This window comes from Pithys albifrons, chromosome 3, assembly GCF_047495875.1.
Source record: "Pithys albifrons albifrons isolate INPA30051 chromosome 3, PitAlb_v1, whole genome shotgun sequence".
NCBI lineage: Eukaryota > Metazoa > Chordata > Aves > Passeriformes > Thamnophilidae > Pithys > Pithys albifrons.
Genome location: NC_092460.1, coordinates 87,769,651 through 87,786,020, shown reverse-complemented (window position 1 = coordinate 87,786,020; position 16,370 = coordinate 87,769,651). Strand labels below are relative to the sequence as shown.

Genomic DNA, 16,370 nt, shown 5'->3' with positions numbered 1-16,370 from the left:
GCAAAGCTCTCCATTTTGGAAAAAATAAGTCTCTGTATTTTAAACAACCTACAGACACAAGTTAACATTGATTTGGATAAAGGACAGATAGTAACTTGACACTTATTTTTTTTCTTTCTCTAACATGATCAGGACACTTCACTACATGATCAGCAGAACAATTTCAATGAATTATCAGTGAATTTAGTTCTCTTCAGATCCATGCTAGGCAAGTAAATAAATTTACCCATACCTCCAGGAGACAAGGAAAATTTGTACTCTTAAAGATCAAAGAATGTTTCTGTAACAAACAGAAGGACAAACTGTTTAAGGTACAAACCCAAAGAAATTTGAGTTCTACTTTCATTTTCACACAGTGTCTTGCTTGACATAAATGGATATTTATATTTTAATCAATCTTTAATGGTACCATAGTCCTCACAACCTATATTGTAATTATTACATTTTGTACCAGTAAAGTCACAAGGTTCCTAACACATTTCACACATGCAAAAAAATCATACTCCTTACACAGAGACTCATAACTGCTATTAAAGCAGTGAACTTCCCCCAGAACTGGGGTCCCTCTTCAGAGGAGTACAGATGGAGGCAATGGAAATGCACCTCTTTTCTGCACGCACATGGCCTGGCTCGTAATGCTACCAATGCTGTCATTACCAGATGGGACTGTCTGGCCATGCCTGGCTGTAAGGCCCACACTGACCATGCCAATATATAGCAGAAAGAGTTGGAAGCAGGAGCTAAGCTGCAGAGAAAGGTTTCTTCTTTTTAAGTACAGCAGCCACAACATCATGCCTGGAAAAACTGTTCTACCCAGAATTGAGCTATGGTGACCTTAATAAATTTCTCTTGTACCCAGTAATCTCTTATTATTCAGATCTGCTTTACACCATATTGCTGTTGGAAATAGGGGTGAAGTAGTGCCAAAAGCAAATCCAGATTCTCCAGCCTGGGGCTCATCCTGGGCGCAAAAGAAATGCTGGCAATGTTTGGTGGTTGCAAGATGGGTATTATACCTTCTTTTTTTTTCTTTTTAAAGCTGAAAACATTGCTGTCCCTTCCCTTACAAGGATGACTTCAGTGAAGTTCTGCTAATGGAGTGTCACCTGCTTTCTATGCCATCTCCCATCAACCTGCTTACAGCATGAAGGAATGTTAGCAAGGAGGTGAGGACTAAACACTAAGGATGAGGTTTGAATCTATTCTCTTGAAACTGTTCTGTGAGTCACAAAAGATCATCAATCTGTGCTATGTACACTGAGAGTGCTAACAAACCACATATGACAATAAAAAACCTGCCTGTAGCCACTGGTAACTGTGTGTGATTGGGTTTACTACTGTTTGCATGACTTTTGTAAACAATAGCAAAGAGAGCGCGCTCTTTCTAAAAGGTTCAGAAGACAGGTATGGTTGGCAGATCCATGAAAGCCTGTGAAGTCCAGACACACTGACAGACACTTCTAGTTTATACACAGATGGCAGCTTCAAGATATCACCAGGAACATGAGCTGAAGCCTTCACTTCTGAAGTAGTCAAGGCTAATGCCACACTTCCAAAGGAAGGGGGAAAGAGATTTCACTTCTTCTGAGAAATACACAGATGCCACAGCGCTGGGCATGCCATAAAAACTTGAATTACATTATAGGAAAAAAGACAATGTATTACCTCATTGGAAGTATCTGCTTTCACATGCTGCTGCTGGAGATTATTTGAGATTATTCATGCACAGCTCATTAGCATGTGACTTATACATCATTAAACAAATAATCAAAATAACAAAAATCTTACCTAACAAAAGAAGAGATATAAAAATGTTGAAAAGGACAGTTTAAACTTTTTCATTCTGTTCTTTTTATCAGAGCAACTTCTAGCAGCACCTCTGAAAAAAAAGCTGAATTCTAGAGAAGATATTTACCAAATTGCAGTGATTTTTGCTTAAAATGAGATATTTATTGTTTTCTTATGTATATCTACTTCCTGCTTCTCTTCCAGATGAACACTGAAATGCTCTGAAATTAAGACACAAAGCCAACTTTCTTCTTAAGGTTTTTCTGAAAAGTGCTGGATGAAACACAGAAATACAGTTCACTCTTAGGCAGGCAACGGATCTCATGTATTATTTACACAGCAGATCAAAACAAAGGTGAAAACTAAAACTGCAATTGCAGATATGAATATGAAATAACTGAAGAACCCCATGGAAAAAAAAAAGATGCAGTCTCCCCAAAGGAACAGACTAGACATGAGCAGGAAGGCAGTTTATCTGAGGAATTCTGTAGTACCTAATGCAGGAAAAAGATGAAGATCCCACGTTGTCTTATAGGAAATCTCAGGGCTTGGAAGGCATAAATGTCAATCAGCTTGCCAATAAAACACACAGCTACAGTAACAGCAATCAAAGACGTGATCTACTTGTCCTATTTCAAATTCTAGATTTCTTGGGCAATGCTGGCATGTGTATTTTCTAAAGTACACTATTTTCCCCAACATTAAGTTCACGAATCACATCCAACAACAAACCTGTGAAGTGTAACCCAACACCTCTTCATGAAAACATCCTCACTTCTGGTGTGACTAAGCACTAATAATTTTCTTCCAGACAATCTTCCATTTGTCAGAAAGAGGCCTCTGGCTAAAGCACAAAAGGCATATACTTTAATAATCTCTTGATTACCTGGATACAGCCTGGAACACCTAATAAATCTGTCAATTTTTCAGGTGGAGTGGGATTGATTTCCCCAGGGTTTCTTTGTCAGTTCCAATTTAGTATTAAATATGAAGAGAAAATTATTACAGAAGGTCAAATCTAACATGAAAAACTAGAAAGAGTACACACTGATAAAGGCTTTTGCTACATTTAAAGTAAGTGTCTACTTGCTTTTTCTGAGGCCCTATCTCTGGTCAGTCTTTATTTAACATCTTATATGTTTCAGAGGTTGCAACAAATCCAATCACAGCTTGGCATCAGGCTCGAATAGCCAGGAGTTTCAACACTGGAATCGCAATCAGATGAAAAATGAGGTGTTTATTCCTACTATTTTGCTATTAGTATAAAGTCAAGGGTATTCACCACAACCATGACTTCTTACTGCAGAAAATTAGTTGAAATGAGAGATCTAAGGAAAAGTTTGAAACATGCTGATAATTTTAATCCTCAGTTGTCTAACCAAGCCAATTTATTGAAGATCTTTATACATTCTATTTTCATGTCAGTGTTCAATAGTAAAAACAAATGCTATGTCACCTTACAAAGGAAGTTTAACCCTTGCATAAAAATGTCTTGTTTTAAGCCTCTTTGTTCTCTTGTTTAAAATCCAAATTTGATAGAAACTTGTACCACGTTCTTCTTCTTAATCTAGAAATGGGGATTTAAAATACTTTATTTTTTTAAAGAATACTAAAAAGCACAGACCAAAGAACATTAAATTTTAAAAATACAAGACAATAGCACTAAATACTACAAATAGTTAATAAATGTAGTCTGGTTATTAAAATAGAGATAGTGGCATTTACTATGGATGAATGTAATTATGCATATTCATTTCATATGCCCTACAGTGAATATTTACCTCAAAGTTTAAAATGCTCTTTAAAGTTCCAATGCAAAATCTTTCAAATAAAGATTTCAATATATTTCTGCAGTGGTAAAATGTAGAAATCTTAGTTTTAAGAAACTGCATTTTTCATATTTCTCTATAAAGCTTTGCAATTTTGGCAGTGTAGTACACAGTGTTTGATGCATCAAGCTTTTATGACTGTTTACAGTTAAATTCTTCATATCAGCACTCACCTGCTCCCAAACTTCAGGGCCAGATCCTGCAAATACTTGCAAATATTTATTCTTGCAAATACTGTACCAGACCAGTTGTGTCAATTGCTTTGAATATTGTTGGGTGAGAAATTCTCACATAAGATTTTGCATGTTTAATTTCCACTAGACAATGCTACACCCAGCAAAGGAATCAAGCTCAAGTACTTTCACGCTTCACTTTTGAAAAGAAGTAAAGAAAAAGTCTGTTTTACCTGGGTCTCCACACCTTGCTCAAGCAACCTTTTAGCCTGGTTTTCCACCTCAAGCCGAGCTCTTGCAATAAAAAGCAGGTCGTTTTCAATTACTTCTATTCCAGACAGATCTATCCCTTGAGAAAGATAATCTATAAAAGAAACCAAACATTGACAAACATGACACAGGATAATGGAACATTTTCAGCATGTTAAAACATTTCAAAGATATAGTCAGTTCCAAAGGACATCTTTTTATACAACACTTGACAATAGAGTACATCAAAGCAATGTCTTACACCAGAAAAACTGAAAATCAAAGGGTTATTACTCAAGAAAACCTGGATATTGAATACATTGAATTTACTTCAACACAATTCTCTAGACTCAGAGGTTGCTGAAGAGGTGCAAAACATGAGTTCCAAAAACTGCAGAATCAAAACCACAGGGCGGGAAGGGGAAAGAAGTCATCTCCTTGTCCCAAAGCATTAACCACATCACTAAGCTTCTATTTGAAGAAGCATAATTAGCTCTAAGCTCTGACATTAAAGATGCATTATACGTTAAAAAAAATTAAATTATACTTCATATATTTAAATTTCACTCCTAAACATTTGGGATCTAATACAGAAAAGTAGAAAGAGAAGAAAAGAACGTGTATTTTTTCTTTTCTAATCACAGAATCATCACAAAATTTATCACAATCATGGAAACCCCCCTCAGCAGGTCAGCTACAGACTACTGGAATGGCGACTGCAACAAGAAAATCTACTCAAACTCAACTTTTCTCAATGACTTTTTTTCCTTATTTTTGATCTTTCTGGATTTAAATCAACCCAATTCCCCACGTCAAGGTAGCCTAGACCTTTACAATACTGATTATCTCCAAGACAATGCAGGACTACTCTCACTGACACATTTTTCAGCATTTTGCATAACCAAGCTGGTTGCCCACTGCTTCTTCTGAAAGAAACAAATAAAACTAATAAAATAATGGCCAAGACATTTCTCCCAGTATCAGATGCTTCCTTCATAAGATGATGTTCCACTATTTCCACTTATAACCAGTCCTCTATGTCTTCCTAATAAAGTTATCTTTCTTTTATGTCATCTCAGTAAGTTTATTAAGGCACAGGCTTAAAACATTTTGACTAAGCTAAGTGAACTTTTAAATCTTTGCCAAATAATCTTTCACTTTGGTAGCCTATTATTTTTGTTTATTCACAATAAACTAATCTAATTTCTAGATATTAATAATTTTAGCAATCGCATGTTCACAATTGAACACAACATTCCAAGTGAGTCATTTCACAGCTATGAAGAGAACACCCCTGTACTCGTGTATGAAAAACACCATGCAAGATATGGAAATACTGCATAAAGCTTAGTAAGGCATAAAGGAAATTCTCTCTCTTAACAGTACAGTGTGTCAAACAGGTTTTAGTCTACTAAGAAAAGGCCTGCAGATGCATTTGTTTAAAAATGGATCAGAGGAGTCACAGGAGAGCGAAGCAGCAGGACAGCACACACAGCTGTGCACAGGCTGCTAATGAGGCCCCACATGCAGGTGTGCTCACAAAGCTGCTTTTGCAGGGGCTACAGCACCCACACTTACCCATTACTACTCTGCAACTTTTTGCTGTGACTAAGCTGCATCTCTGCATGTGGCCTTGCATATGAACCCATTAAAACTAGTATTAAACTCCCACTACTTCCAAGGAGCAAGTGTCCTGAATGCGAAGACTAATTTTCTGACACCTTTCTGCTGCCATGGTAAACTCTAAGGAAGTTTCTTGGCAACATGAGGTTAAAAAGGTGCAAATATTACCAAATATTTACATATCCCACAAACACTAGAACTGCTGCAGACTTCATTTATGGCATAAAATCATATTCTGCAACCCCAGGCCGCTTAAATAATATAAAATTATAATATGGTTCTGCTATCTTAAATCCACAGGAAAAATCTGAGGAAGAAAACTGAAAAAGAGACTGTTTCTCCCTGCTGTGCTTTATATCAAAATCTAAATTAAGTCACTTCAAGTGCTAAAAATCTAATCTTTCTGATGGTTTTAAGAAAAGAACAGAAAGACCATGCTGCTTTGGCTTCTCCAAAAACCTCCATCTGTGCTTCAGACTGCCAGCCACCTCCTGCTAAACTGCTAAAATCTGCACCTTTGTTCCAAATTTCCTGCAATCCTAACAAAATGCTTTGGGACAATGCACTTCAGCAGGACTTCAAAAAAATGGGTCTTTCTGTGGGTTCAGTGGCTACACATCTGCCTGGGGATGCTCTCAGTTGTTATTCCAACCAGTAGGGAAACTCTAGCAATCCTATTATACAGTTTTCAAAAGAAAAGCAGTTTTCCTAAGGACAGTAGGTCAATGGCAGAAATGTCTGCAAGTGCTTTCCTGCCATTTCAGTGTGAGAACAGATGCTGCAACACAGGCAGGATACGTGCCTTCTGATAGTTTTTGTTGTCTAAGCAGACGACATACTATTAGAAATCTCTACTCTTCTGTACTCTGGAGAGTGATGTTGCTACCACAAGACAGCAGGATGAACCTGAGCAGATGGGCAGTTGACACAGGAGCAGCCACATCGCTGCCTGAATGCCCAGGCATTTTGGATCCAGTTTATTTAAAATATTGCAAAGGAACTTGCACATTCCAACCAGTCAATTTTAGTTAGTAAATAAACACTGTCAAGTGAAACACATCAAAGATACCACTCGCTATTAACCCAGGGTCTAGCAAATGTAGGATTTTGCTTCAGGCACTTATGTGATCATTATTCTATCTCTTGCCAGGCACAGTCAGTCAATAACATTGTGGTCATGATCAGAGGTGAGTGGGACATGAGCTGTAAGGTACTTGTGTCTTCTGGTCAGGAATTAAGCCAACAAAATGGCTCATCCCTCAGCTGGCACAGACTGAAGACTGGGATCCAGTTTAAAACTCCTTAACTCTCCAACTGCTTTAGCCTTAAAGCTCTGGAGTAAAACTATTACTGTATTAACCCTAAGAGCTTTAGTTAACATAGTACTTATAACTGATATCTCTCCCTTAACGGATTTTAAAAGCATATATATAACATTTTGTTAACTTTGGGAAAACTTGGGCTTTAAACACATTAGAACCTCAATATTTTGTAACGGAGCAGCCTCCAAGGCATTGCCCTCACAGTCACACGACACGCAGCCCACTGCTCCAGTCACTTCTGCTCAGCAGAGCCAGGGAGGAAATCAGAGGAGGGAGCTTTAGGCCTAAAACCATTCCTCTACCCCTCTCATCCCTCTGATAATTCTACCTTTTTATATAGATTCATGAAAATAAAGGCAAATCCTTAACTCTCTCACAGGATATTGGTATTGCTTCCCTTCTATCACACCCTATTAAGCTTGGAAAGCACGGCTGGAAATTACTTTTTAAGGACTTAAAATACAGACTGCCTGCTGAATCCTCCTCTTGAAAAAAAGTACTGGTGTCAAGGCAGAATACACTGACACCTAGGAATAAGTGACATTTATACCCTACCTAGGCCTAACAAAGGGTTAGAACTTTGATTTCTTAATAAAACAAATATTTTTGTCACTACAATTCTAATTTTTCTTGATTTACTAAATCTGAAAAGCTTTTCTAATCTAGTGTCTGAGATGTTCCTTGAAAATGCAATTTTTAAACCAGTATTTCCCAGATAGTTATGTAAGTGAAGCTTCACAGAGACAAATCCAATATGCACATAGTACATTAGGTAGAAAAACAATACTTTGAGCAACACAGTTAGCTTTTCTTAATCCAAGTGACTCACCAAGGCAGAATCTTTCTATTATGTGAACTCATTTTTTAACCTCAAATATTCTTTGTGATAATACAGAAACAACATAGGAGCAAATCTGAATTAAAATTTTAAGTATTAAAATCCTTTTGGAGCAGAGATAGCTATGAAGCCCAGCAAAGCTCCATGCTATGAGCTCCACAAAGACTGTATCACACTCTTTATATAGACTGAGTTGATGTTGAGCTTTTGCTAGAAATTAGAGAAACAACAGAAGTCTAGTGAGAAGAACAGGTGCACTGACAAAGAAGAAAAAAAAGGACAGCCAGTAATAACCCCATGTGATTAGGCTGCATCACACAAGAGGCTGCGTGAGTTCAAAGAGAAAGCCTTCTGTGCTCTGAGAACTAACCTCAGTGACACTAACAAAGAGGGGGAAAGAAGGACATTCAGAACATCTGAAGTGGACTGCCTTGGAGCAAACACCTAAAATCTGCACACACACCACTTTCCCCACGACTGCAAGAATCCAATGACAACATAACGGGTGTTTCATGGGAGGTTGGGATGTGTGTGGGTATTAAAGGAAAACAAACCATTCCTGAAATTCTAAATAAAAATCATAGAATGATAAAATCACACATCTTTCTTTGCCTGTTTGAGAAAGGTTTAAGTCCTATTTCTTTTGCATTGGTCATTTATTTTCTCAGTCTTAGTTGCAGAGAATGTTGATGATATCTGTACCCTAAGAAGAAGCTGTTATTTTCCCATACTGAAGAAAAATTACAATATTTGAAGAAACTGCTAATTTAAATTCCAAAAAGTCAACAGGTCCAAACGATACCCAAGAGTTCTGCTGGGATTTAAGTATACAGAAGATAGGAGGCTACATGATTTATCAAGAAATACTGTGAAAGACTCACATGTGCATTAGTAGAAGATGTTCATGAAACTGAATCAAAACTCCTATTTGCAATATTTATTTCTGCCACACAAAATTACAAGGAACTGGACAGATACTGCAAAAATACATAATGTCTATCCTATGAGGGACGAGTATTCAGTAATGACAATTAATTTCAGTTTTGAAAGGGATTATTAAAAGTTCAGTCTTTGGTCCTATACTAGTGCCTAGATACAATCACAAAAAGAAATGAGTGGATTGATTTGTTAGAATTGCGGAGAATCCATTTTATTTGTTTTATCTGTGTCCTAAATACCTCAAACTGATTTACTAATTCAAATGAGCCACAAATCTAATTCAGCATAGAAGCTTCCATAGTCTCAATGAAAATGTTAGCTACTGAAAAGGAAAGACAACATCCTGCTTGCCTCACTTGTATCTGAACCAACAACCCAGGATGCTGCTGGGCCTGAGTATGTCAATTTACCTCTTCTCATGAATGGAAGTAATGTAAAACCAAAGTCAGTTTTAAAACAGTCTGAGATCCCGATTCATCAGCAGAAAATGTATGCTCACCCTTTGGTGAAAGCGGCCTCAGGTTTTATTATTACATGTCTAGTTTATAAGAACAATTGGCAAACAGTCTAACTTAAAGAACAACAGTCTCCTGCTTGGAGGCTCTTAAATTTGCCATGCTATTGATGCAGATGGCAGGTGGGGATGGTAAGAGCAGGCACATTGCAAAGTCTTTAAACTGGAAGCTGATGCTTCTAAAAAGAACCTTTATTCATGCTCTGTTTTAATCAGACTAATTCTTCACTTGGGCTGAAATGACTGCCCCACAGGTCTACATCAGGCACCAAAGCACTTGCTGAAGCAAAGCTTATAACAAGCCTTGAAATCAAGTGAAAAGGATCCCATTACAGTTACTATGAAACAATACCTTACAGCTATTTTTATACAACTTGAGCTCTTCAGAAAAAGATGTTTATTCCTACGAAAACTGCATACAGTGCCTTGTAAATCGTTTAAAATAAGCATCTAATTGCTCTATACTATGTGCCATATACAATGTCATGTATTTCAGATATACTTGACAAAATTATTAATTCTGAATGTTAAATTACTGATTTTGAATTTTTCCCTGCCAGTATTATGAATTCATTATTAAAGAGGAAGAAATTTTATTTTACTAAAATGCCAGTTTCTTGGAAAACTCTTGGTATATTTTTTGCCTTTTCCTACAGAACAAAATTCCTGCAAACATTTCTTCAAGTGAAACAACTGAGAATAAAATCTCTCTGTGCCATTACCTTCCTATGAAATCTAGTCTTTACTTAACTAATTTCTGCCACCTTAAATATTAACTACTTGTATGCATAATACATAAGGTTTCAGTTTTAGCTGTTTGGCAACATTAAGTGAGTCAAAACTGTCCTGCTGGAGCCAGAAACTGAGCTGGGCCCATGGTGCTGTATTTCTGTTTGCTTTCTCAGACAGCACATTAATACTCTGCTGCTGTTTAAGTCCAGAAAAGGAAACAGAATGCATTAGACAATCAGATTTAGCATCTGACAGATGTCCCTAGTGAAGAGAGACATGAAAAATAAAAACAAAGCAAAACACTTTGCAACTTTTTGTATCAATTACATGCCAAGAGTCGCTTCATTTTTAAGAAAGGAGGTCAACAATACCAAAACCAAACTGGTGAAAGCATACGATTCAAAAAGCAAAACCTGAACCACTCCTTTAAACACAATTATCTTGTACCGTAAAGTAGACCTGTCATCTACATTGTATTATTATAGAATGGTTTGGGTTGGAAGGGGCCTTTAAAGATCATCTAGTCCAATCCCTCCTGCATGGGCAGGGACACCTTCCACTGTATCATGTTGCTCAAAGCCCTGTTCAACCTGACCTTGAACACTTACAATGACGGGACATAATCTTACCTGATTAAAGCTCTAATTCAGGAGAAAGCTGAGAATTCAACATTCTAATTTTAGAGACCACGTAAGTATGAAAAAATTGAACTTCTTCCAGCATGTTAATACAAAGGCCAAAGTTTTAAGTGTACAGGCAGGTTGGAATAAGAAGGAATGGGCTGTCATCCTGCCCTTGGGGTCAGCTTTGTTTCCTCCAAAAGACTGTTCCTGGTATTTTTTTATAGGATATGGTTTGTGTTAAGATATTTAGTAGTGCTTTAATAATCATGTATGTCCAATCCTATCTACAGAGGAAACTTGCTGCTTCTCTCCAGACTGCATGCAAAAATACCAAAAACCACACTGTGAGCTGATAACAATTATGGGGGAGCAGTGAGGAAGACTGACAAGCTATTTTTAATTTATATTAAAGCAGCATTTAAGTTCTCTTGACAGAAGAGTTAATTCCTACTGCTCTCTGGGCTGGAAATCAGATGCCACGCAGGATCTGGAATTGATGGAAATGAGTTTGATATCTATTTTTATCATCATCACTGACTTAACAATGAGAACCAAATTTTGGAGACATTCCTGTGAAAATGCCATGATTCAGAAAATAGCTTAACACACCAAGACAAACATTACTTAGGTCTAATCACAAGTTATACCACACGACTCCCACACTCACTTAGGCCTAAAGCAAGAGTTGTTGAACTCCTTTAAGGTTCCCCCTCCCACGCACCATTAGATCTCCCCCATCCCTCCCCCTCACCCTTGAATGCAGACTCACAACCTTACTTCACCACGACCTACTAAACCTGCTACTTTCTATTCTGCCCACTGCCTGCTCAGCTGCCTGGACTGCTGGGCTCAAAGGGGAGCAGGCAGCAACCCCACAGCCAGCTGGGGGCTGACCAGCCCGGAGGTTGATACTGCTTAATGTCACCATAAGTAACTTGGGTGACAGGACAGAATAAACACTCTGTGAGTTTATGGGTGACAGCAACTTGGGGGAAGCACTCAGTACCGTGGAGAGCAGGGCTGCCACTCTGAACACACTCAGCAACCTTGAGAAAAGGACAGACCAAAACCCCATGAAGTCCAACAACAGTGAGTTAATCCCTGTTCACCTGGGATGGCTCGACCCTGCCCACACAAGCAGGTCGGGTGCTCACTGGCTGGAAAGAAGCTTTGCAGAAACAGACACAGTGGACAGAAAGTTTGCCATAAACCAGCAGTACATCCCTGTGGCAGAGGCAGCCTGCTGTGTACTGGTCTGGGTATAGCCAGCAGGTTTTGGGAAGTGATTGTTATTATTTGGCACTTTACCTCCCAGTAAAAGAGACACTGACAAACTGGAGCGAGTCTGACAGGGAACCACCAAGACAGGGGACTGAAGCATGAATGTGAGGAGGGGCTGAGAGAACCGAGTTTGTTAACATACAAAAGAGATGACTAAGGAGAGATCTAACTGCTACTTGACAGGTGGACAGGAAAAGACAGACCGACCTTTCTCAGAGGTGCACACAGATAGAACCAAAGGCAGGAGACACAAGCTACAGCATTGTGGAAATTCTGATCAGACGTGGGGAGAACACTGTACTTGTGGTTCCCCACACCTGACCCATGGAGGATATTAACCTGCAGGAATGCACACATATTTTAATATAATTAAAACTGTTTCAGTGTGAAATATTAGAATCTAGATCTTTAAAAATCACCCTAATCTTCTTAAGCCTTTCCTCAAAACAAACTGATTTGAGAAACTTCCTCAAGAGCCCCCACAACATTTCTAGCAACTAAAACTGCATTTTTTTTCTGAATTCTCTGTGATAAGATATTCACAAAGAACTGTAACATTCGTGCCATTCATCATTAGCATTTGGCTGGAGGTGAAACCAATTTCACCCTAAATATTCTTTCTGAGCTATGACCTAGAAATCAGAAAATATTCAAAAGAAAATTTCTTAGACCAATGGCTATACATTTTAACAGGTCTGTAACATGATATAAAATTTATCATGAAAAGAAAACCAGTATTGATACCATTTACAAAGTCTGCATTTTATTCTGATAATTAAGACTGTTCTTCCTTAAAAATAAACAAAGAAAAAAACCCTCCACTTCTCCATAATAAATTCATTGAAGTTTAATTTAGACACTGCACAGATAAAGAACTGCTCTTCAGACACACACAGACTTCCAAAATCAAATTTTTCTGCCAACAAAGCAATAATACCTCCACAAGTCAATACTCCTCTTGGGCTTTTTTTGGAGTGAAGTAAAAATAAAGTATGTTGCCAGTAAAAATCTAGTTGTCCTATTTTGGTTTTGAACAGACTGCAAAGCATCACAGACGCAAAGCAAATGTACAGCATGTGTGAAAGAGATGGAAACAGAAAGGGGGGGCAGAAAGGGATAATATAGAACAGGAGAGAGATGTAGCCCAAGTGGGCCATTACAGAAGAAATGAGCTTGAGATTTGAAGGAGTTAAGAGAATGGCAGTATGCTCAAAGATAACACACAGAAAAATACAAGGGAATGTAGTCAAAGGATACAAATATAAATCAGTTTGGTCTTATTAAACTGCAAGAGTAATGTAGTGTCATCACATGCTTTCCACCTTGACAGGTTCCTCCCCACGCCCAGCTAAGCCCACAGCTTTGCACTGCCTGCTCATTACTGATGCCAGTGGCGTTCCTGCTCAAATTTCAGGAGAGCATCCAAAACTGGAAAACAAAGGGGTGAATAAAGCTTGTTTTCATAAATTTCAAGCAGACAGTAATCAGGAGTTTTAGTGTCAGGAAAATATTTCTTAAAATCTCAACAGGTGAGCAATAAGCAATCCTCCTTGAAATGGAGCATCACATCAGTACATAAAATGAAGCAGAATGGAAAGAATGTACTCTCCTATCTACCAGAGATAATTGCATTGAAAATATATTGCAACTGCACCATAAACTCATGTAAAAGAATTATGTCCTTCCAAATGGAGTGAAGGAAACCATTTCTTTCCCAAACAAACACAAGGATTCATCTAAATGAAGGTATATTGTTGGGATTCATACAAATTCCATTTTTATCTTAGGAGCTGTCACCTGCAAATTTGTCTTTGGTTTGTTAGCCTGAAAATGTATGAATCCCAACGATATATGACTTTGGCTGTCTTTTGTTTGCCTAAGTGTTAGTGCTGTAACTAAAGCCATTAAAGGAAGGAAAATAGTTACATGGAGAGGGATATAAGAGATCACCTAAATTTACATGCTGGCCTGAAAACATCAGTCTTTTTGTCAGCTTTTAAATATTATTAATACATTATCATTCAATAGCTAAGTAGAATTTTTCAATATAGAGCATTATGTAAAGGTGCAATGACTCAGTTTCCATCACCACCAACCTATGTTGCAATAGACACATGCAACGATAAAAGAAAATAAAGGAAAATGATGATGTGTCTCAAGAATCTTAGTCAAAAATAACTTCTTTCAAACATCCCACCAGTTGCTAAGATGGCAAAGATGGCTGACTCTTTGCTGAATCAGTGCCTTGAAGGAGGGCAGGGGAGATGCTGGTTCATTTGTGAGTTTTAATTCATTATGTTAAGGGTTAATGATCTAATTCTCCAATACTTTACATCTGGATACAGGTATACACAGACAGTTACAGGCTTGTAGACCTCTACAAGTCTACAATTGCCATACTGAACTAGCTATTTCTAGTTGCAGTTTATTTTTTCTCTTTGGTGAGATATATCCTACACCTTTTGAGTTTTTATCATTATTTTTGCACTAATATGTGCATCCAAAAAAGTCAGACTGCACATGAGAACATGGGTCACTTCTAACACACACGTGTAAAGCCAGGAGACACTTTACAATCAGTAGTGCTGCAGTGCTATAAAATCAAACTAACAAAAAATAATCATGCTATCTAGGACCATGGATAAGGGGAACTACTCTTTTTCTTTACTATATATATAAGCTGCACATATTTCTTTCATATTCCTCTCTCCTTATGAGTCTCTCCTGACTCTTCTCAGAGCCCAGCATTGACCCCTTTCATACTTACACCTTCGAGACACTTCTGCAAAAGCAGCCTTCGTTTTCTTTAGTATCAACTATGTTAACTCCCTTGGTACTCTAGAATATATGTAATTTTTGTCTTTAATAAATGCATATTTAATTCCTCCCACCTTTCACTTGCATATCATCAGTAACTTCCTGGAATTGGCTGCAAATTTACGTGTTTTTATCATCTTTAGAGTCAACAGATGTTGCATAGGCTATAAATCACACAGGCTTTATGTACCTCTGATACTTCGTAGGAGAACAAAGTGAACCTTGTGTTACCCAGAGTGCTTCCATAGACACCTTGAGTAGAACTGCAAGATTTTGAAACCTCACAAAATATGTCTTATCTCCTACAGCAAAGGCTTCTCAAAATTAGAGATCAGCCTATGGCAGAAATCTGCCCAGTCTGCTGGAATTCTTGCCAATTCTGATAGCAGTAATAAAACTCAGCAACAGTACTAAAAATATGGGCAAGAAAAGAATGTTGTTGGAAAGCCAAACTGATCATAACAGTGTTCATATTCCAAATACTTGTATTTGAAATCAGCCTTCACAGGTGCCTGCCTGTTGATCTGCCGATACAAATATAAAGTATTTAACCATGACACAGGCTGATGGCAGTTGCCTGTGATGATGCTTTAATACCTTCTATCTGGTATGATTTGGAAAGTGAAACTGAAAAATGAAAGTAGCTTTAAACTTTGCAATTTGATAACCAAGTTTCCTGTCCTGTTTACCTGTACCTGCATTAACAAGGACACAAGGGAACTGAAGGAAACATCACGCCCCTTCCAACTTGCCCCACACAGGCTGCTCTGCAGTGCTCACCACAGCCCCCACACTTGACGGTCCCAAAGAAGTGCCCAGCTGTGACCACCAGGCAAAGGGAATTAGAGGAGTGTGCCTGCACAGTTGCTCCTCAAACATGGAACAAGAGGGAACAATCGCTGAGTGCACACGCCAGGTCTGCCCTTGCACAGCTGTGGCACAGACCTGTTCTGCTGCCTGCCGAAGTTCCTTGGCACCCAAAAGAACAGTCATGGTTCATCACTACTGGTCTGCGATCTTACATGTACACCGACCACGATTTTCTCCATGGAAAACACACTCATATGTTGTTAAAATTAGGAAGCACACGCAGGTACAAAGGTTGAGAATTACCATGGAAAGTTTTCATAAAAATGTACTTGTCTTCTCAAAATTATTTAATATTGATGCAAACAGAAACAAAGCCATAGTTTTTCTTCTACTACTTAGAAACAGATAAAAATGAACAGCTAAGTGTTCTCAGATACAGTGCTGATGAAACACTTGAGTTTTCCTGTCATTAATGCCACAGAGACACAAAATTAAAAATCAATATCCTTGGCAGCAGACTTGAAAATAACGAGCTAAATGCTCACTTGTTTTTTAAGGTTTGCATATCCAAGGAAGCAACCAGTAAGTTCAAGCAAGTCTTTCAGTTGTTAAGAGCACAAACTGTTAACAGATGGTGAAAACATTTAATTTAGAGAATAGTTGTTATTAAATAATGCCGATATTTTCTTTGTAGAGTTTCACAATTATCTATGAGCCCATTATTATTACCTACATCTGTCAGCCATTTGTATCTAATAATTAACACAAAAAAGTTTAACAGGCAAAAAAATGTGCTGCTTGAAGGATAAAAAATGTTTAGCAAATTAGCACT

The 16,370-nt window shown here is 37.9% G+C and overlaps 1 protein-coding gene across 1 annotated transcript in view; it reads right to left on the bottom strand.

Moving 5' to 3' along the window:
- The window catches only part of COG5 (component of oligomeric golgi complex 5), a 179,434-nt gene that overhangs the window by 101,318 nt on the left and 61,746 nt on the right, over positions 1-16,370 (bottom strand). Inside the window, exon 7 of the mRNA XM_071552623.1 lies at positions 4,024-4,154. Within this exon, the coding sequence (XP_071408724.1) occupies positions 4,024-4,154 (131 nt within the window). The remainder of the gene's footprint in view (positions 1-4,023; positions 4,155-16,370) is intronic.